The sequence below is a fragment of the Apteryx rowi genome, unplaced genomic scaffold (genome assembly GCF_003343035.1).
Source record: "Apteryx rowi isolate R43461 unplaced genomic scaffold, aptRow1 scaffold_415, whole genome shotgun sequence".
Taxonomy (NCBI): Eukaryota; Metazoa; Chordata; class Aves; order Apterygiformes; family Apterygidae; genus Apteryx; species Apteryx rowi.
The window spans coordinates 55795-78881 of NW_020450650.1; the positions used below are offsets into that span (position 1 = coordinate 55795).

General features: G+C 43.4%; 1 protein-coding gene across 9 annotated transcripts in view; it reads right to left on the reverse strand.

Moving 5' to 3' along the window:
• Positions 1 to 23087, reverse strand: part of CEP170B (centrosomal protein 170B) — a 58437-nt gene that overhangs the window by 22737 nt on the left and 12613 nt on the right. For 5 of the 9 annotated variants that reach the window (XM_026075948.1, XM_026075947.1, XM_026075945.1 and 2 more), the window contains exons 3-11: positions 22362 to 22451; positions 19700 to 19778; positions 16729 to 16787; positions 15192 to 15330; positions 7182 to 7283; positions 6279 to 6755; positions 3973 to 4035; positions 2371 to 3134; positions 142 to 330 (exon numbers count right to left, since the gene is read on the reverse strand). In XM_026075948.1, coding sequence (XP_025931733.1) covers positions 142 to 330; positions 2371 to 3134; positions 3973 to 4035; positions 6279 to 6755; positions 7182 to 7283; positions 15192 to 15330; positions 16729 to 16787; positions 19700 to 19778; positions 22362 to 22451 — 1962 coding nt within the window. The remainder of the gene's footprint in view (positions 1 to 141; positions 331 to 2370; positions 3135 to 3972; positions 4036 to 6278; positions 6756 to 7181; positions 7284 to 15191; positions 15331 to 16728; positions 16788 to 19699; positions 19779 to 22361; positions 22452 to 23087) is intronic. The other 4 variants (XM_026075954.1, XM_026075953.1, XM_026075952.1 and 1 more) reach the window with 1 other exon arrangement.

Genomic DNA, 23087 nt, shown 5'->3' on the forward strand with positions numbered 1-23087 from the left:
TTAGCCACCAAATCTCTCTTCTCATACAACCATCACTCAGTCTCCTCAAAATGGAAATCAGTTCATGCACCACATTCCCTCCAGACAGAAAACCCACGTATACTTCCACCATCCCATCAAATCTGCCTGGACTGCCCGTACCTGCATATCAGCCTGAGACCCACTCATAGCTTTTGAGGCAAACGCCTGGAGCAAGGGTGACTTCTGACTAGTGCCATTTTCACTGATTAGATGTTGATGAGAACCAGAGTCATCTTTTTCACCTTTTATTATTGGTCTAAAGGCTGAAGATATTCTGGAAAACTCAGGAGACTCAAGAACACCAAAAACCTGAAAGGGTGGTTGCATGGGAAAGATTAAAAACCAAGACAAAATATTAGTTCAAAATCCAAATCCACAAAGCACTAGTCACATGCAAAGTCTGATCTCAAATGGCCAGAAACACATGCCAATCCTTCCATACAAATTAAATAAATCACTATTCTCTACTCCTCAGCAGCAGTTTTAAATATACTTATTCATAGAACTTTACTCACACCCACCTTTTCTCCCTTCCTTGTTATTTCAGTGTGCTGCCTTTAATAGTAGTAACTTTCATAGACAGAGCCCCTTCTCAGCCCTGAGAAATTTAGGATGATTGTCATTAAAGTTCTCTGCCAGCTAATTCATGGAGAATTAAAAAACAAACAAACAAAAAAACCTCCTTCGCTAGGGTCCTTCATAGACTGTAGCAGACTAGTAGACAGTGGGCTGACAAGGGCAACACTGCATTGCCACATAAAGACCTGGGAAAGGATTCACCTCTGAAGCAGATGAATGTTTGAGCTAGCTGGCTAGATTCCCTCTGGAGATAAACAGGCTCTGTTACAGGGATGAGCATAATCCATGCCTCAGAAGGGCTTGTTTCTCTTCCCTGACTACAAGAGGTTCAGAGAAGATGCCACCACAGAAGGTACCTAGATTCAGGCAAAGGCAGCCACTCCAGAGTTCTCCACTCTCACTTGTACTAAGTGGTGTGCATGTGTGGCAGGGGGAGAGCAGAGTCACTGCAAAACCCCCGCAAAGCTGAAATTAGTATTATTCTCCTTCCTGGTCAGAGAAACTGAGGTCCAGTTATTAGTTATTTCCCAAGTGGTAGGTCTACATCTCACCAAGTCTACAGCAGAATCAGGAGCTGAAATTGGTCTGCTTGCCTGCCAAGACTACCTCCCCTCCTCAGAAATAATTGTGGTTTTGTGCTATCTTCTCATATTCTCCCATCAGAGCAATTAACTGTCTAATGTCAGGATTAGGGCCTTGCTTTGGCTTAAACACAAAGACCACCCTGCCCTGCAAGCTTCCGATCACATTTCAAATAAGATGCAAAGAACAAGTSTAATAAATAAAGAAATGAAAGAAGCCAGATCTGTGCACGCAGACCACCATATACACAGCTCTAAAGACAGATTCAATTAAGGCTTCCTTTAAAGTTCACCATCCTCCTTCCTACATTACAGTAAGTCTTCAGAGCAACTTGCTACTTCTGTTTTCATAATAAACAGATAAAAGTTAAACCTGAAAGTCGCCCAAACTTTGGTTTGCCCTGGGGTTGCTTAGTTGGGTGGGTATTTTTAAGCCTTTCCCTCATCTATTTTTTTAGGTTATCGTTCACTTTGCAAAATACAAGCAAGTATAGATCCCTCTAGGATTGCCTCTGCCCCAGACCACACCCTTTGCTATCTGCACTAGCTGCCACTTGTCCTGCCAGCAAGCCCTACCTTTCTAACAAAGCAAAGCTAAATACAGAACCACCTACCTCTAAAGGCTTGTGAAAGATAAAGAAAACCAGCCCTTGGCCTGCGTTTCTTTGGCCTACCATGGGACGCAGCGTCAGAGATGGGCTGCAGCTCCGGTCTTTGGAGCAGCAGGCAGGAGGTGACGCAATGCAAAGGCAGAGGCTTGTGAGTAGTCCTAAAGAACAGAGCTGCCCCCATTCATGGCTCTTGGCAGGATCAGCCCAATCATGAGCATGCTGTTGCCTTTTCCTCTAACATATAGCAAGCCCATTCTTGAACTTTTGCATCCGAATCCCATTTTGGTAGCAAAGCAACTTTTTGCTGCGGGGTTACCTTGCCTTCTTGCACTTGGTGGGGTTTTTGTTTGTTGTGTTTTTTTTTTTGTTTGTTTGTTCATACCTTCACACCTATCCTTAACATATATCAGCCAGGACACTTTCCTACTCCTAAATATATTAACTCCTCTGCACCTGACTCAAAAGGGGGGCAGTCCTTCACAGCAACAGCTAGTGAAGTTGGGCCCTTCAGCACAAGCTGCAGAAGCCCAAGCCTTCAGTCCTCAACTTGCTGGCCAGTTCAGAAAAGGGACATTTACCTGATCTATCATTTTTCGTGCTTCCTCCACCTCTTTATCCTGCGACTCCGTCTCGATGGTGTATGTGCCCGTCTCACTCACACTGTCTTCCTCATCATTCCTCCTGCACTGGGCTGACTTTAACTCAGGAGGTGGAGCAGTAGCAGATTCTGGTTCTGATGATATAACCACACGTGGAGCTACTGRCATGGGCGGAGGCACTGGTTTCTCAGCACTTGACTTCCCAGACTGAGCAGTCTCCCGCAAGTACTCAGCCATAAAATCCTGAGCCATTTTAGACTTCCTCCCAATGCTCCCGTAAGTTTTGGCTGACGGTCTGGAAGTGGAAGAGGAGGAAGAGTTGATCCTATCCTCTGTCTTCTCTCTCTTGAAGGAACTAGTTCTTTGGGTCCCGGAGGAGCTGCTACTTGGTTTGCCCGCCTGAGCTCCAAGGTGGGATGACGGCGCTGCGCTTCCCAGCTTCTCCGCTGGCAACGTGCTCTTGCGCTTTTCAGCCTTGGTCTTCAGCCCCGGATCAGTGTCGCTCTGGGAGGAGTGAGCACTGTGCGTGAAGGACTGCGACCGCTTCTTCCGTGGCGTGTCCTCAAAAAACTCGATGACAAACGCCTGCTTGTTGTGCAGCATCTCGTGGGGATTGCGTCTCATCTGGCGTTGCAGCCTGGTTTGCTCTGTCGCACGTTCACTGCCAGTCGTTGTCTCCTTCTCTGCCTTGGGCGCCACAGGGTCTTCGGAGTCACTCTGCGTCCCGTCCTCGTGCCTATTGCCTAAAAACAAGTTAAATGGATTTGATTTTTATGTTCTCAGTTGCTGTTGCCCTGTCATTACCTTGCAGCTGAAATTTATTTTTTCAGTTGAAAGAAAAATTTCTATAGAATTAAACAACACCAAAAATATCTACTGTGCTACAAGGACTGTATCCCATCAGGTGAAAAGAGAGAAGGCATGCCATGACCTCACTTTTTACAACTGATTGGCTATCAACTTATTAAAACAACTTAAGAAATCATTTTAACCTTATGGGGTTTTGATTTTGTAACACTGACCATTTTAGACACCTAATGTCTTGTTTGTTTCTTTCTTGCCATTTAAACAAAAAAAAGGACATTATTTTGCAGTTCTGCCCAATTACCCTAGTCTAAGAACACCTCATTAGGTTCTCTTCATTCCAGAGCAGAAATTTCTCTGCAGAACTGAGAAATAAACCCCGTGCATTGCATCCCATGGAGCCAAATTCCCACGATGAAAAAGCCACATGATCACTGCGTTCTGACTGCATGCACCTCTGATCATCCGCTTTATCCCCCTCTACAAGGGGGAATAAAACAGCAGCTAACAGAAAAGTGAACTTGCAGGACTCTATCTTTTCTGAAGACTTAAGAGTTACACCATGACACCCCATGAGTCACACCATCCTATCACCAGCCGAGCAAAGGTTAAATAATTACTCATAGTTAACTAAAAATAAGCTTAAGTTAATTTTCACTTATATTAGAGACAACCATCTTCATAATCTTTGCTTTGTATCAGTGATGCTCTGCCCCTTAAGACCTTAGTTCAGGACTCTCAGAAAGAGAGTAAGTTAAAATAAAACAAAAAACAAACCTTTTTTTGGAGAAGGAAACAGGTGTGAAGGCACAGAACACGACTCAGCCAACGACTGGGAACCTGTCATCGGGAGAATGGGGAAAGAGGTCTCTGCGCTCTAGACTGTAACATGCAGCAAGATATACTTGCTAAAATACCACGTGTTTGAAAGGAGAACTGCTCAAACCTACTTTGCAAGTTCTCCAGTCACAGGGGTGAAGACCATTTATTACCTTGAGTTAGCTGTGAAAGATTAGAATTTAATACAAGAACCATTCAAACCCAGGAGTCAGGCCTCTGAAGAGTTTCCTAACACCATCCTGAAGAAAGCCAGTAGACTTTGCATTGTGCCCTAAAGGCTGATAAGTCCAGACCTTGTAAGGGAAAGTTGCTAGATTAAAGGGTCATGGCTGAGAGCTTTGCTGAATGTAAAATGGTGAGGATGCAAGGAAAAGGACTTGCTGTACCTACAAATGCCCCACCAGAACACCGTGTATTTCTCAAAGACCTAGGGCCCAACTCTCTAGTCTTGATATCAGGCTTTATGTTCACCATGTTGTTCCTGAAAGTGAACAAATGTTACTAAAGAACCGCGACGGTGGGTGTCTCAGTGTTCCTGAAGACTCAAAGTTGGTAGGCAGCCAACTGTAGCCTCCAAGACATCTTCAAAATTCGCCCCACAGGAAAAACATGTTACACAGCTATCCAGACTGTCGCAGACAAATGACATGCTGTCCTCTGCCAAAGAAGAGGTGGATAAACTCCTTGGGCCACCAACCACCAACACTGTAATTCTTAATCAAATGCCCAAATAGTTGATTTTCTGATATGCAAATTATGCATTAAAATATCTCAGTTTCTTTCTATGCCTCATGAACAGTAAAGAGGCAAATGCAGTCTAGTGCTCTCTCTGTGCATCATGCAGGAAAATGCTGGGATGAGCAACAGCAGCCAAACTCTTTAGTAGTTCTGCTCTTTCCTTTTGGAGATAGTTAAATTGCATTTGTATCCCCTACAGACAAGGCTCTTCAGCAAGTCAACAAAATCTAAAATCTCAATGATAAAAATGAAAAACAAAACCTACCATATCTACTGAAAAGAAGACCTTAAATAATCAGGCAGGGCAGCTCAGTGATGACAAAAGAGTTCAATTTCTATGTCATGCCAAACCCCAGGGCTGGATATGCTAGACCTTCTTGACCATAGATGCTTCTCAGAAACTGTACACAAAACAGCAAGTTGGAGGCATAATAGGTAAAACTCTTCATATTAAAAGGAGGATTTCTCCAACAATGACTTAGCAAATATTCCTTTGAGGGAAAATAAAGTAGTGCTCTCTTTTAAAAATGTGTTAACCTCAAGCACAGGTGGGTCAGTAACCTTCAATATGACTTCATCAGTCAATGGTCCAGTTAGAAACAACAGCTTTTCCAGCACTGCAAGGCCTCCAAATACAAAGGCAGTGAGAATTTAGGAAGCAGTGGTCTTTTTCTAGCTGTTCAGTGCATGCTCCAAGAAAGGCTTCCAAGCAAACCTGGATCTTGCAAAATGTTTTCAAAAGCACAAGTAAGAATCACTGCTCCCACCAGCTGCTCTAAGCACTGAGCTCCAAACTACACTTCGCACCTTTGAAATTTCTCAAAGAATTCCTCACAGTAACACACTTAACAGAAAACAGATGCATGAAATCTGGAGTTGTTGAACAGAGCAGGATTTCAGAGAAGCTTTAGTTTAAGAGAAGAAACCTTTCTCCACAAGCACAATCATTTCCTCCACTGGTGACCATGTACATCTCCACTCTGTCACCAGTCTCCATGTGAGAAACTCTGGTTTTCAACCCAAGAGCCTCTGGTTATGACAGACATCAGCAGTTAGCCACAATTAGCATCTTCTGCACTACATCTAGAAAGCAAAGGTCATTCCCTTCAGCTAGTAGAAGCCAAGAGAAGAAAATCCACTGGCATACCTGTGTTTACCAGTCTGCCTGACCATACGAAGGCAATTTCAGACATTTAAAAATCAAAATCCTTTTTTCAATCACTGTTATTGCCAAGCTGGGGTTACAGATGTGGAGGAACCAGATTAGACAGTCCCCAGGCCAGCATCACACATGGCTTCAGGGCTGGGCGAAAAGCCTGCTAACCAGGTTTAAAACCATTAATAGTCATTAAAAAATAATAATAATAATATCTTCATTTTGCAAATTCGGGGCAGAGATAAATGAGTGCAATTTTCCTTGATAGAAGAAGGGTTTTGGCCTTTATTATGCTGCTGTGGCACAGCCAACAGAGAACCCTGTCCACATGACAAAGACATTCACTCACCTTTAAGTGTCCTCACATGAACTGGCAGGTCACTTTTGGTACTGTACACATCGTCTCCTGGAGACTGTCGTCTCATCAAGCTGGGGTCATTCTGGACAAGCCAGTCAGCCACTTTGCTCTCTGCTGACATCACTTCTGTATGAGCAGGTTCCTTATTAAATGGTCTTCTCTGTCTGAGTGAAAATTTAGTTACGTGATCTTTTATCTTTATTTTACCGGGGGTACCGTCGTCAAATTCAATGGTGAAAGAGGCATGACTTTGCACAACTGGGGGCACTACAGCATCAACATCCTTTGTCGGTATTTCATGGACCTGTGTTTCCGGAGATTTTGATGGCTGCTGAAATTCTTTAGTCGGGATCTCAAAGTAACTTGGCTCTCTCCGGAACGCAAACACAGACTGTTCTTGGGAATCTCTATATGCAGAAATATTACCATTCAGTTCCTCTTCATGTTGGGTTATCTCTTTCGATCTTTCTACAAAAAAAAGGAGGGGGGGGAGCAGAAAAATATTAAATTCACAAACAAACATTAGCTGAAGTTGCTAAAATGAGTAGTAGCATTTTAAGGTTTCTGTCTGCCTGACATGGACAGGAGATATCCTGTTTCACTTCACTGAATTCACTTCCACCTACACAGCTGCTCAACCCAACAAACTTAGCAAGGCCTTTTCCATACATACTGAAGTAGTCCACAACTGCTGTTTTTAACTTTCACATATTTTAGGGGAAACATTTTATTTCCCCATATTTTTGTTTCACTAGCAGCAATCTACAYATAGCAATGTGCAAATACAAGTACAAAAAAGTGGTAACTAAAGCCTTAAAGGAGGATGCCTTCGTGCAGCAAAGATCAAAAGCATGCAGCAGTTCTGTCCCCTTCCCGAGAGATGATCTGCATTACCTGAGTAGTGTTCCTCTTGTCTTCTGTCCTCCTTGTTATTTGCATCATCTTCCCCCCACCAGGAGGGCTGGCCATAAAGAGGGGTGCGATAAGTACTGGTCTCTAGGAAGAGGATAAGCAAATACTTTGACACAGAAAACATCTATTTCCCAGGTTCACAGAAGATAAGCATGTCCCAAACAGGGAAAAAAAGCAGAGTAAAATGAGATGACATATCTGTTATATTGCAATTATAATAAACCCAAATCGTATGTAACAATAATTATGTTCAGGCTTTTTTTTTTTTTTTTTAAACACATTCTGCTAACAAAATGCTGATTCCAGCTCCATTCACTTTCTCTCATACCTGTGTTTCCCTGGTACCGGTTTCCCTCTCTTTCTAGCCTAATTATTCACAGGAAGTGGAAGAGTGCTGCCCCTTCTGGCCCCACCATGTATTGGGATGTTGTGAGGTCAGGGATTTTCTCCAACTTTTCACCACTTCCCCACCCACACACACAAAAAGAAAAACCATGATACACATCCCACAACAGGAAATTCTTGAAGTGATAAAAAATTAGAGAAAATGGTAAAACCATCTCCTTACACAYACAAAAAAAAGAAGTAAACTCCTGCTCTCAAAAAGATTCCAGTCAAAGGAAGTGGATTCTAGAGTCACTGCAGGACAGTGTTTTTTCTCCTGGTGAAACTTCCTTTAGGAGTTCTAGATTTCAAAGATTTTCTCTGCTCAGAGAGTGCTCAGAGAAAAATCAGGGCTTCATCACAACAACAGGTACCCAAAGGAACTGATCCATTGCTTCTCATTCAACCATTTATCTCCCATGAAACAAGATTATACTTTGGGAATGCCTTAGGCTGCTGCTTTTTATACAACAAGTAAAAAGAATACACCTCAATTTACCTGTGGTAATAGTTGCTATTATTATTATTATTATGTTTTTATAATAGTTTAAGAGAGGCAAATAAAATAGCTTTTGTCCTTTCATGTTAAGGTGGCAGGGACACGAGTACAGATCAGGGGCTCAGGCTAACACAAGGAGACCTTCCAGTATCGTTAGCGGCTTCTGCCTCCACCCGTAACAGCAATCAGCACACRTTCTCCTGGACATGTCTTCAGCCCTGGCTCCAGCTACAGCGGCACAGCTGAGCTTCTACCGCCAGCTGCTGCTCAGTTTGCGGCTTTAAACCACACGCTGCTCTGTTTAAAGGAGCCCTCAAACAGCCCTGCAATTTTGCATTCCCTAGTTTAATAGGGACATGAGAGAGAGAGGTGTTAGCATGACAAGGGGAATGAGAAGAGGACGGGGAATTAAATAAGTCAAAGACAAAAGAAGCCCAAATTTATGTTGCCGTTTCTAATSCTACACAAATCCAATGACCACTATTTCATGGCTTTTTTTTTTCTCTAGAATACTTCCAGAAACATATATGCTCATACATTCATACTCCACAGACAAAAATTTTGCTTTTGAGATTCAGCCCACTGGCCCTTTTCAAGAGATCTTCTTCATGTTTCAAAATTAAACACACTGCCTCCCTTCACACTGACGAGCAAAAGAGGCTGAAAACATTACTCCTTTCCGCCTAGAGTGCACAGAAGATAAACTATATTCCCATTATGTAGGCGGCCTTTGAAAGTTSAAAGGAGGAAGCATTTCTCACTGTGAATAAAATGGAATTGCCAAGCAATACGTTTCATARCTGAGGATGGGTAAAACACTTCGGGGGGGGGGGGGAAACTATTCAAAAGCTTGTTATTGAACAGAGGAACCCAAACGTATTGTCTGCTAGGCTGAGATCTTCTGTCATTCAGCCTAGCAGACACCCATCACCCTCCCATCATGCCACAACTCCTCTGCCAGGCCATTCACCCCAACCACATGGGTTTCACTCTACCCAGGTCCCAGAAAACACCTTTYGGGTACGCACTGCAATAGATTATCACCCTCTGAAGCACAATACTAATCTTGGGGTTCRTTGCCAAATGGTAGCCAGGGCTGGGAGGAGGAGACCAGAACTCCAGAGTCATGGACGAATCTATTAGAAGTCAAACGTGTCTAAGGTAACTCACAGCTAAAGGGCCAAGGGGCACAGTGAAGGGCTCAAAACTGAAGAGATACGTGAGATTTTGGAGGCTTGTCTCGGATTAATAAAAACAACTCTGACAAGTTCATCAGTGATTAATTTTAGATTGCTGGTGGAACAAATCCTGAAAATACTACGCTGCAAATGTGAAACGCAAAGAGACAAAGTGAGCTAAGACAGCTCAGTGAGGGCATCCATCCTGCAGGACAGACTTCTTCCCAGCATCTTTTCCAGCCCTGAGAACTGTTCCTCGCACAGGACACAGGAGCTACTGCCTTCACCCCCAGAGCTTTTCTACTGCAGGGATAAAGGCAGCTGGAAGAGCAAGTTAATCCTGGTCAAACTTTTTGGTTGAAAGGGAACTTTGGGATGACAAGGAGAGCATGAAAGAAAAAAAAAAAAAAAAGAATGATTAGCCAGTTCCTCTGTCCTTTTCAAGTTGCCCCCCCTAACCTAAAGAGGTCCTGTCAGGCATTTGGGAATCCCCAAAATTCCCTCTGTGACAAATGCTAGCACAAGACCAAAAACCCAGGGCATATCAAGGAGCCGTTACAGTCAGCACATCAGGTTTGGCAGAGTGCATAGACCCAGCTAGGGGCCACCAGGGTGGGAGGCCACTCTAGAGCAGCCCCAAGCCTGCTTTCACCGCACCACAGCAGAAGCCACGTCCTGCCCTCCGGGGCCAACAGGCATGACACAGGCTTACATGGCTTCACCTGACACGCTGTCACAGCCTGCGTTCAGGGCAACACATCTGCATTATTYTTCATTCTTCCCCTCTCCCTGCCTCCACAATAACTAGAGCTTAATTTTAAAGAATGCAAAAAGCACAGATGGGAAGCTTAGGAGTCAATGTCTTGCTATTTAGGGACAGTTTCAGTATTTTAAGAGCAATTAATGTTTCCACCGAACCTTCAAATTAATTTGCATTTTGTGCAACAACTTTATCAAGTGACACAGATGCCCTAATTCTCACCTAYTGTTGGAAGTGGCCAGATCCTGAGCTACTCTGTAAGTATACCACAATTTCAGAAGAGTTACACTAATTTGCCATCCTGCCCAAGGCAGAAACTACTGCCCCTTCTTATTCGTCAGCACAACCGACCCAGTGGCCTCTCCTCCTTTCAGCTCTAACAAGATAATGTGGTTTAAAAAAAGAAAATAAAAAGCTAAAGAATGGAGCTAAAACAGATGGCTGGGACTGAAGCAGGAGAGAGTGCAGCTACATATGCAGCTGTGCCAGCAGATCCAAGGGGCTTTGCCCTCCACCAGCTGGGATGCATTTTGGGTAGCAACCTCAACTTGGACCAGCAGCACCCAGAGCAGCAGGTCTGTCTGTGTCCTGACACACACGCTGCTCTGAACCCACAGATTGTCTATTGTATTTTACGGTGTACACTAAGAGCTCCTGCAAGTCCACAGAGACTCAGGGCTTGCCCAAGTCAGTGATGAAGCAAGGAACACCAATGAAAACTAACTACTCAGTCATTTTAATGATATTAGACTTTCTCCAATTGATGGCAGCTCGTTACCACCTCTCTCAACTCCATGCCAGGCTGGCCAGATGGTGCCAATTCATTTAGACATACTTCTTGGCTCATCAATTCAGGCAGACAGCCTGAAAAACATCCTTTCAGAGAACTGAATTGAGGTCAGTACAAGCATTCAGACAGATAAATACTGAGCTACCAGTGACAATGTAATACAGGAAAGACCACTGACATGCACACGTTCTGCTCCTGGATTTCAGTCTTTGGGGCAGTCACTCAAGAAAAAAAATGAAGGCTGTTTTAGCACAGAACAAGGGAGGTCCATTTGTTTAACAAGCCTGACAAGAACATGGCCTATTAAATTAATACAGGGCTATTGATCATCTGAACGGAAGACACCACAATGAAAGAAAATGAGATGTTTGAATACAAAAGAGGTATATTTATGGAGAAGTGAATCACACAGAGCAACATGAGGGCAGGACCAAAAATACAGTAAAGGTAATGAAAGGAGAAGGAGAAAGTCTGTGTTAACGCAGCTTTCTACCAGCAAGTGGTTAGAACAGCTTTCCTGATGAACATGCAGCTCCCACCACAGAGGGGTTTGATTTCCTTTGAAGAAGGGCTCTTCCCACAGGCTGCCTGGCTGGGACAGCACTGAGGGCTGCACTTCACCCAAGTCCTCGCAAAGCTTCAAACACTCACGAGAGAGAGACAGACAACAGTGGCACATTTCTCTGCTGACAGAGGCACACGCAGCTTTGAAGCTTGCTGCAGCAAGTCATTAACAAAAGCATGAGAAATCCAGCTTGCTTTAAGTCAAGCTGTTTTTGATTCATTATTAATAACACAAATGTCCATCTTCAGAAGATGCAGAGTAGGCTTCTTATGGCAGAGGCCTTGGGGAGAAAAAGATGATCTAGCTTTAACATTTTAAAACTAATTCCTGAAGTCTCTGTTTTTTTTTCTGCTCTCCCAAACAGAGAACTCTAACCTAGCAGGAATAAACATAAAGCAATTCTTTGGCTCTCCACCACAGTGTTTATTTTGTGTGTGTGCTGCAAACCTAAACCCTGGTCTTTTCTTTTTTTTTTTTAACTGCTGTGAACACACACAAATCCTGAAGGCTTTCAAATCCGACTGATAATCACAAATTTATTTGTACCAATTAAATGGTGAAGCCTTTAGCATGTTGCAGGTACCACCAAACTAGCTCAAATTAGAAGCAGATAAACCACCACCACTGTCTTAAATTAGAGGCCAGAGAAGAGCTGCGTGTCTAAGTAACTATTACCATGATCTCATGGGGAAAGCAGCCGAAGACCATGGAAACCACACCACAACTAGGCACAAGTCCCACTGCCTCTGTCCAAACTGCCTGCTGACCTCAGCACTGGACACCGACAAGACTTTCCAGTCATCTGTTCTGTTAGGAGTACTCCATAGTTATACCAACATTAACCAGCGCACAAGCCTGTTTCACAGAACCGAGGAGAAATTCAAGTCATGCCCTTGTGTTTGATGATGCCCCATTTCAGCTGGAAGCTGTGGGCAACCTCCACTCCTGGAAACTCAGGTCTTCAGTCATCAGGTTTAGCATTATCTAGTGCCATCAGCCTATGAGGGCTGAAAAAAAAAGAAGTGGATTTTATGGCCAGCCTGAGGATTAACTATGTGCTGAGATCAGAAGACCATAAAGTAGCCTATGTCATTCAGTACTTCAATCCAGGTAGCAACAGATGGGGAATGCAACGGAGTCTTAAAACCTGCTCATTGCAAGGCTGTACCCGGCCTCCTGATCACTTAAGGCTTTAAACATGAGAGCTGATGGCTATTTTTGGCATTAACTGGCTAAACTGTGGGTACTTTTCTTATTCATATCAACATCTAACCCACAGATCTTACCAAATTCCTCTCCTGGAAAAACATTTCACAAAGGCTGGTGATTTTCTGCTTACAGGCAACATACGCCAAAAAGCTGCAAGTTCAGCAGCGTAAAGAATAAACAGCTTAGCTGTTTCCAGTTCACTCTATTGGATGTCTTTATCCTCGCTCCTCACCTCCTCCCAATTCTAACCAGGTCTAATTGTTCACATTGTTTTGTTAAACCTCTTCCCTCCAAGCCTGCATTCCCTCTGCCTCTTTTCCACCAGGGCTCTGGGAAGCGATCCTTCTAAAGGCCTTTGTCACCCCAGCCCCTGCTTTAATTAGTCAGTGTAAATTCTCAAATACCTACAGGCTTAGCAAGAGAGCTCTCTCTCCAAAGCCTCTTTTTCTACTCCCACTGAGCAAGCCCACTCCCCGTAAGATACTACATTCCTCTTTCCACTAATCAGTTAAACTGCTGCCACTTCTCCAAGCAACAGAGAAAAACTGTGCATGCGTGTAGCTGAATACAAGGTGAATTAGTCACGTGGCAGATGAAATACGAACCCACTAATCATTCTGCTCATGTGACAGAGATGTTTTCCAAAGAGGTTCAGACTCCTTCCCTTGCTTCCACAGGCTTCAGTCCAGCTCAAAATACCTCCAACAAAATATCCTCAATTCCTCCATCTTTCAGTGGGGTTAGCAGCACTTCACAGGAGGTTTTTCACATCTGGCTGTCAGTCCCACTGAAGGCAACATACTTCAGTACCGGCCCCCAGAAAGTACTCATGGCCCTTTTTACCTCCAACTTCTGGCCTGTGCCCACTAACCATGATAAAAATGCAATGCAGGTCTGTGAACCATGGACCAGAGAAATAAGTCATGTTGCTGAAGAGCCACTTGATGTCCTGACTTTGAAGACGTTCCCAAATATCAATGGCTTATGCTATTAGGCTAAAACTAACTAGTGCACATTTTGGAAGAAGACAAGAATAAAAATGAGAATATTCATCCAACAGAAGCAGATTGGTTTGATCAGAGCCTTGCAGACGGGTTATTGGCAAATCTTTTCAAGAAGCCAGCATCCACTGCAGCCCAGCTGGGGAGTTCTCCTCCCAAGGAAGTTCACCTCTTTTCACCCTCCACAGCATCACAGTCAACCATCACCAACTCTATCCCTTTAACTTGTGAGGTAAAGTCACAAATGCCACATCCACAGGGCAGGGTGAAACACAAACACATCTATAGCATCACAAGGAAAGGTTCCTCTGGCACAGGGAAGGGGAGTCAAGTACACAAGATGTGTGTGCTTCCACGCACAGCGGGAGGCAAGAACAAGAACAAAGGCAAATGTACCAAAGAGAAATATTACACTGCTTTAGTACACTACATCAGCTTAGAGGGATTTTCACAAAGACAGTAAATGGGAGATTAAGGTCAGCCAGCCCACTCCAGTTAGAGATCAGGAAACCTTAACAGATTTACCCACAGTTGCACACGATTCTAGAAAGCTGCTGTCACCCTCTGCTCTGCAACAGACTGGCTTACTCTTTACTCACCCACCTCCTTCCTGGAGTTCACCCCTCTCCTTCCTCTAACAGGCCCACTTTGCAGGCAGGCAGTCTCTCTGCTAAACCTAAAACTTTTCAACCACTCTGCCATCTTGCCACCAGAAGACTGCTTCTGGCAGTCCTCAGTCACCAGGATGCTTTAAAACCACATTTGTTCCTCTTGTGCATCATCACGCTGTAGAAGGCCACCAATGGATATCCGAGCATAACCAGAGGAGGTGTGCCAGGGGTAACACATACAGGAGATAGGAAGTTCAAATGAGTGAGACAAGGCTGCTGGGGAGGTCTTGGCCCACCACAGTGGGGAACAGGGAAGAAGCAGGTGGCACTCATAGGATTCAACAGGGAAGGGAGAGCACAGGGTGGAACAGGCAGGAATAATTAAAGACCTTTAAAGGAACAAAGCAATGGGTAAAAAAATGGACAACAGAGGGAATTTTTCAAATGGAAAAGATTTATAGTAGTGAGTAACAAACCTGAGGCAAACGTATGCAGGTTTGGTAATCAGTTTCAATCCCACATAATGATGTGTGAGGAAATACAGCAATTCAGGACCATACTATGTTTGGGTTTTTTTTTTCCCCCTCATCAAATCCCATGTTGCCTGTTTGCCTGCCTGCCAACACCATGCCACAGCAGCCATGCATTTTCCACTCTGAGTCACCACCACTGTTCAAACACCGGCTCATGATTAGGAAATTAAAAATAGACCAGACAGGTGCCAAAGAACTAGCCAAACCTGCTATGCCCACAAGTTCTCCAGCATACACACGATGACAAGGCATGCCTGAACCATCATGCCAGCAAATTTTTTCGAGGTTGAATCTCCAAAAACTGATAGTCTGAAATACCAAAATCAGAGCTTTAGAAAGACGACACTTCTGTAACTGCTCCTAGAAGTAAACTATGATACTGCACTACTGTTCTGACCCGGCACAGGAACTGAACAGCAGCGGCTGTCCTGAATCTTGATTAACTGGTTCCTGAGCAAGTACCTGTGATTGCTTTCCTCTCTCCTTTCTCCAGCTTTGCTTGAGGCGACTCTGTGTAGACACCGTGCTCCATGGACTGCTCCGCCCTCTTCATTGCCGTGCCTTTGAAATTCATCTGAAGCTGGCTCGTGTACTTCTCATGCTGCAGAGACATAAGCAACAGCTCGCTGGGTGCCCCTGCGCTATATATACCCCATGAACCTCATACTCCCACCCCACACCACCAAAAGGATCATACAAAAGCAAATTCTGTGGCAATGTTCTGTAACAAGAAGAAAACACACTGGAGTAGAGGCTAGAGAATGGCAGAAATGCCAGCCGAAAGGCTTTCAAATACCTCATTTGGAAGATATTAAGTGACAATTCTAGTCCATGAGAAGGGCATCGCGACTTATCTCTGCAAAACAGCTAATTAGGAAACCCTTTAAAGAGTAAACTGAGAACAATCAGAACTCATGTCGTTTTCCATTCCAGATTCAAATCCTGAAATCCCTTTGCAACATTATAAATTCTTTCAAGGCACTCATCTGCATTATCTCAGTTTCTCAGTAAAGGCAATTAAAACATATTTTAATTATTTCTCTCCAAAGTCTCTCCAGCTAGGAATGTCATTCTGCCTTAAAAAAAGGTTTCATACTAAATTTGGACATAGTAAATGATTTAATTAAAAGTGGATTTATTACAAGTAAGTTAATAAAAGGGTGTACCCGTCAAGATTACCCCTCAGCAAACGCAATGAATCATTTATCCAATCTTATCTGTTACACTTCTGACCCTCTCAAAGTCCTAAAGGTGGAACCAGGGCTGAGAGGACAGTATGTGCTGGCCAACAAGTGATGCTTGGCACTGATAACCTAATCCCTCAGCTGTACAAGGACAGCTTTCCTGCCCGGAGGAGGTTGCTCTTCTGCCTTAGATAAGAGGACGCTGGAGTATTTTGTACCTGATCCTGAACTCTATGTTTAAAAAACACCTCGCTGATAAGAGCGAAAAGCAAAGAAAAAATGGGAGCTTGAAGACAAAAACGAGATTAGGAATAAATTAAGTAAACTTTAGCTGGCTGGAGGAAATGTGATGGAGCTGGCCCAAGTTACCACACTCAGAGGAAGGCATCCATGCTTCACTTCTGGGAGAGAATAAGTTCTACTATGCTTTTACAAGAAGTTAATGCGTTGACTGTTCTTTAATACACTACACCTCTGGTAACCTTTGCTGGCACCCATGAATTCATAAATAACTTCATCTAGATGTTAGCACAGGAATAAGAGATCAGAGCCGAGATAACTGGGAAATGCATCTCTCTCAAAGGAGGTTTTGTTAAAGGAAAGTTTTGTTAAGCATCAATCCAAGGAGAGCCTAACACTGTGGATCTTTTTGCTGCCATCAAGAGTGCTTAAAAATTTCAAGCTACATGACCATCACTGGAGTACTTAAAAAAAAAAAATTGTAATGCTGTAAAATAGCACCTTTAAACTGTGCAGCACTCTGTAGACACCACCATCTCTTTGCAAAGAAACAACCTGCATCTGTACACTCTTACCTTTAATGCTTCTTCTGGGACCTTGTGCTGAATTTGCTCCAGGACATACATGTTTGAATGTACAGAACTTGTTAAGGAAACAGCAAAGTAATTAGATGCACAGTGAAATCTACCCCTCAGTCACTAAAATAAAACAAGATCATAAAACTAGACAAGCTTAAAATACACGGGGCACTAAAAATTGTCTCCATTGCACACCACCATGGTCTTTGCTGCACACATTTTGCAGCACAGTGTGCAATGATGTCTGCTGGCCAGACCCAGCACTAAATGAAGAGCAGGGCAGGGGAAGCTCCAGGGAGGACCAGCAGCTCAGTATGAGATGGGGGAGCGACCCGAGCCATGTCTCAACTCGCTCCCTGCTCCTCTCCACCCTGTTGTCAGCTCCTGGCAGACTGCTCCATCCCCACAGTATCCCAGCCAAGATCAGTCTCCCATGCTCGGGACAAGGGAACGGAAAACTGCAGCTCCCTGCAGAGACGTCCAGGACTGCAGTGCTCTCTTACTCTGACAAGTCACTGCAGTTTCCTGGATGAAAAGTAAATCAGGCCATGAGCTGCTGTGACCTCTCAGAAAGAGAGGCATTCAGTATGTTTGAGCCTAGGCGGCTGCGCAAAAAAATAAGGAAAGCATCTGGCAACGTCATCATGAACAACCCAATCAGGACTGCACAGAGCAAAGGGGGGAGGAAAGAACCATGGAAAATCTTAAACTAAAAATAAACCAAGCGATACTGGCATAGCAAGAAAACTCCACACAGTCTGCAAGTGAAACTGTAAATGGAAAAGAGACAAATGCTCTTATGCAATAGAGCACAGCTGACTCGGAGACCACAGGAGATGCTGCCATCCACACAGAGCCGGACAAGGTGGGCACAGAAGGCACTTCTAAAAAGAGTGGCACCAAAGCAGCAAAGAAGGGGAAGAGATTATATCTTTATTCTCATAAAGATGCAAGTCTAAACCTCTCATTCGCATAAGTCTTCCTGTTGAGGGCAATAAATTCTCCAATTCATAAATGCAATCATTCATTTCACGTGAATGTCCATACAAGGGCTGCAGGACTAGGCACTTTACCCAGCTGCTTAATGCTCAGAATTGTTTTCTATAAAAAGTTTAAACCTGTAACACAGCCATTAAAATCTACCCAAGCTCTAGGCACTGGCCTATGCCTTAGCTAAACTAGAGTTTACAGCAAATCTTTTATGAGTTTCCCTACGTATGTAGAGACTAGAAAACACACAACCAGCTACATTAGAAGAACATTTGCAAAGCTGCAAAGTTAAGAAAAGTTAGAACTCAGGTTGCCTATGTGACTTTAGTGTGCTTCATCACATGTGTGCAGAGACACCACCTTTAATTACACGGCCCCACATGACAAAGCTTGTGCACATTTAATGCTCAGTACTCAATAAGGGGCTACTCAGCATTTTTCCCCCATGTATGTCTGAATCCTCATCAGCTGCACCCTGTTCAAACCCAGCTTGGAAGGCAAATAATCAGTCTCCTTTTCAGCTTTTTTATGATTTAGCAACTCCCTCTCTTTTTAAAACAAAAAAACAATACCACTGTGAAGATAAGATCTATTACCTATAAAACGGGAAGAAGAGACATGAAGAAACCAAGTCCAAAAATACGATTTTATAAAAGGTCTAGAAAAGCCTCTTTTCCAGCAGACCCTGAATTACACACAGATCAGTAGAAGCATCCCTGTTTCCAACAGAGAGTACTCCAGCACCATCGCAGCTTAGACCCGAGGTTCTCAGATCCCTGCAAGAGCATGAAGGCTCAGCAAATCCGCTCTCTTCACTGGTTCATGCCTCCAGCAAGCTCAGAAATATTTCAAGGGTTACGGCACGGCCAAGCACACATGGATTATCATGGAGACAACAAAAGGCACAAGAATGTGGCCTTGGGGTCAAGGATGCACAAGAGTTTTCTAAGCAATAACAGATTTCCCCCCCTCCCCTCCCACAGTAAAACTTACTACCTGCCTCTATTCTCACAAATGTCTGGACTGTTTTAAGGGAAGTTTCCCACAAAAGAAAGGAAAAAACCTAGAGCAGACACTATTTCTAAATTCACCCTAAACGGGTAACATTTGGCAGTTAGAGGCAACTGAAACTGTTATTCTGAAAATGATAACACTGAGAAAAGGCAGTTCTACTTACCGCTGTTGATATATAGGCTGAGGAAGGCATTTCAACATATATGCTTATAGCCAGTCATATAGTCACATCAGGATAAAAAGAAAAGGGATGAAGGTAAAGGTATTTTAGCAGACTCTAGCAGTATTTGTACTTTTTTAACCAAAGCAGTAAAGGTAGCCTGGCCTCCTCCTGACAGAGGTGAAATTTGTTATTGCTAACAGGAGATTTACTCTTGCATTTTGTGGCAGAAGCAATTTGCAAGATTCAACTTTAATCAATAAAAAGCCAAGGGTCTGACTGCTAGCCCCAAAGCAAGATATTTAATGATGAAGAACTGTGTGCTCAAATCATCTGCAAGCAAGCATYTGGGTGGAATGATTAAAAAAATATAAAGTCAGATGATAAAAATAGGAAAATGTTAGTGTTACAAAAGTGTATAACACATGTTTTCTCCCAGGCTGGTACCAGCTACAGTTGCCACCCAGGGATCCCAGACAAAAAAGAAAAAAGAAAAAACAAAACAAACAACCCTTCCCAAGAGAGGAAGAGACCGGAAGACACTGAAACAGCACCTCCACAGTCACTATTGCCAGTGCAGGGCCTGATTCAAAGCCCAATAAAGTCATCAGGCATCATGATTAATACGCTCTGAATCAGGTCCATGGTGGAGAAACAAAAGCTGACGAGCCATCCAAAGACTCCAGGAGGCAAAATAAACACCCTTAGTCATTAGCCACAGTTAGCACTGCTAACTCTCCACGCAGCGGACAGCACAAAACCCAAACAAAGATTGCGTCTCACTGCATCCTCAGACAAGGATATCATAGCCGAAGCGAATGACATCGTTCAGTTTTAGGGTGATGTACTTCTGGTCAGGAATCCTCACGTCATTCACGAACGTCTGCAAGAAAGAAGCACAGAAATGGTTTTGACAGAGCATATCAAGGTGACATATCTCAGAGGGTCAGGGCTGTGTAACCAGCTGGAACGCACCCATGCCCTCCTGCAAACAGCACTACGAGCAAGCTGCTCTGAAGGCACCTCAAGGGCGGTTCATCTTCTACCAACTGCAAACTGAATTTTAGTCCCTGATTTAAACAAGTAAATGAGGTGCCTGAAGTTAGGAACTTCAGATGCTTCTGGTTCTCCTCCTCCCTTCACAAACAGCAAGAACAGCATACGTTGTGGTAAAAGCTAAAGCAATTCATAATCCAATTACTGGGTTGAACCTGCATTGGGAATCAGTGTTTCACTATGCGTCAAACAAGACTGGTGTCAGCCTCCAAGGCCTGATGCTTTAACAAGCAAGGCCTTCCATGAAGGAAGGGGGAAATGCAAATGCACAGGAAAACAAGTATTTGCAGTGGCATCACCATGATGTCTGAGGCCACATTTTCCAAGACACCATATATCAGTACCAGATTAAAAGCAAACAATAGGCCCCTCACTCAAGGGATTCCCATACTGATTTTTCCTATGTCCCAGACAGGTAATTGAGGCCCAAAGAAACAACTACCCTTATAAAGGTGCAGGAAATATACTTCAAAGCTGCAAACAAAGCCCAGACATCTCCAATGCCTGCACTCCAAGGGGGTCGTATAAGGAGCAATTCTTACAGAACAACGGAGGAACAAATTGAGCACGTGTTATCTTTTGCAAATAATCTTGTTTGCTTCTGTAATAAACCAGGCCAAATAAAAATTAATTGGGAACTCATGCGAAGAAGTGTCAGGATGCTGATGGGGACTAGGCACCTAGCTGCACCTTGGGCTAGAGGAGGGCATTTGCAGACACTGGGACTTATCCTATACTGCAAGATGGGATTCACACAGCCTTACAGACTGGGAACCCTCAGTTGGGTTTTTGTAGCCTCAATACCATCCAGCACACCTTTGAAGAACCAAAATTATGTTAGAAAATGAGTTAACATACTTTCATCACTGAGGCACAGCTTTCTCCCCCTTCTCCCCTCACCAAGTCAAACATGCATGATAAGACCAAGTATTAACAGCAGAAAAAAATAAATACTAGAATGGGAAGCTAGAACCTCAGCAAACAATGGCCCCTAGCTTCCTGGCAATTTATAGGCCTGTTCACCAGCTACTCTGTAATTTCAGAATAAAAGCAGTGAAGCTGGTTAAAAGACAAAGACTTCCTATTTTTGAAAGTTTTCAAATAAGGGCACATTTCTTTAACACAGAATACATTCAGTTTGGTCACAACAGCCTTCTCCAACAGAAGTTTGTTTGACCAACTCTAGAAGATAGGCACTGTTGTAATTTCTTTTTAATTCACTGCCCCTCAGAGCACAATTCTATTATTAAATGTTGTAAATTTGCACTCGTTGGCCTTTGAAGAAAGAAGTGATATGAGCCTTCTCTTTCTGCAAGCAGAATTTTAAGCTGTTATTTTGCCACCATAAGTTAATTCTATCACAGGCTTTGAAACAGGGATCCAGCTAGAGCCAAGACCTGTTATCAGAAATACTTATGATTTCAGAAAGCTCTCTGCCTTTAGCTATTAGGTCAAGAAGGATTAATACTCATTCTTGCTGTTTTCAGATGCCAGCAATGGCAGAAAGGTTGAGGTCTGCTTTACCCACAGTATTTGCAACAGTTTCTGGGTTAACCCAGTGTTTCTGTGGTTAGGATGGTGGCGGGCTTCTGTTTTTAAGCTCAAAACAATGATCACAGTACAACCCCTACTGCGAACATAGTCGTGTGAATCCAGCTTACTCTTGCTCCAGAAGAAGAATAGCTCCACTGGTATGAAGAAGCAACAAAAAAAGGCATGCTGTAGAGCTCAGGCCAGTTTTAACTATTATGACGTATTTAAAAATCGCAGAACTCACACAGGCAGCCAAGCTCTCACTGAGTTGCCTAAGACTACTGCATGAATCAGGACCAGAGCAAGGATTAAGATTCAGGCTGTCTCAGCTCCCTGTTCTGGGCTCACATTATTCCTCGGTCTTAACAACGGATCAAACTTAAGGCAGGCAAAATAGCAATTTTTTTTTTTAATCAAAAAAGGGTGGTATTAAACAGTTTCTCCCAAAGAAATTAAATGGCTCACTATCCCATAAATCACTCCATCCTCTGACAACTGAGTTGCCAAAAGGTCACCCTGCTCACGCTGAACAGCTGCTCAAGAATCTTCACCAGTTTAACATTAACACCCCCAAAATGAGTTTGAAGTTATTTCCTCCCCTCTTTTTCAAAAAGCTCTTTGATTTTGTGAACCCTGAAGGGGTCAGTAAGGACATCAGAAGGAAGGTGGATGGAATACAATATTCCTTTACCAAAGCTTTCCTCTTCTAAAATGAGATACTGCATGACCTCTGTCTCAGGCAGTGCAAATTATGTATGCTTAGTCAATAGTTGAAGTGACCCCCAAAGTGTCTAACGGTAGTGTTAAGTATGTGCACAAGTGCTTGCAGACTCAGCACGCTGTGTGTGCCCCTCCATCAGCCAGGTTTGCTACTTACGCCATTTAAGCTCCCAAGATCTTTCACCCAGTGCTCATCTTTCTCCTTGTCATAGTTGATTACAGCATGCTGCTTATCAACACTGCGGGACTGGAAATGAAAACAATGAACGTGAGGCTGGTCAGGCATAAGAGACAATTTAATCAAAGCAACATTTAGACATTAAACTAACCTGATACAGGGGGGATGGGAAGGGAAGAGGGAGAGAAGCACAAAGGATTAGACATTATTACTACCATAAATAACCAAAGGATAAACATCAAACGCGTCCATGGTTGTTCTAAACAGTCCACTGAAGACAATACGCTATTCAYGTGAAAAATCACTGAAAGCTGTCAAGACTATGCCAGGATTTCAATATAGTGTATCAATACACACTGAAAACAAAACCAGTCACACTGAAAGCCTGGGGGGCAGGTTCTCAGCCAGTGCAAACTGGAAGAGCTTCATCTTTCACCAGCTGAAGCTGGTGGCCTCAACACTGGGGACATTCCTATTTGGGATGATTTCTTCCTATTTTTCAAAGGGAAAGAGAAAATTGTTTCCTTAACTTACAAATCAAACTTACTCACAACAATGTATATTGTTTCCAGGACTATGTGCTGGAGTTGATTTAAATTCTAGGATGTTTTCCAAGTTGGAGGAAGGTTACTAAACTCAGGATAAGAAAGCAAGCTACTCTAGGAAACTTTGAATTTAAAAACAGCTTTGGGAACACTGAACTGG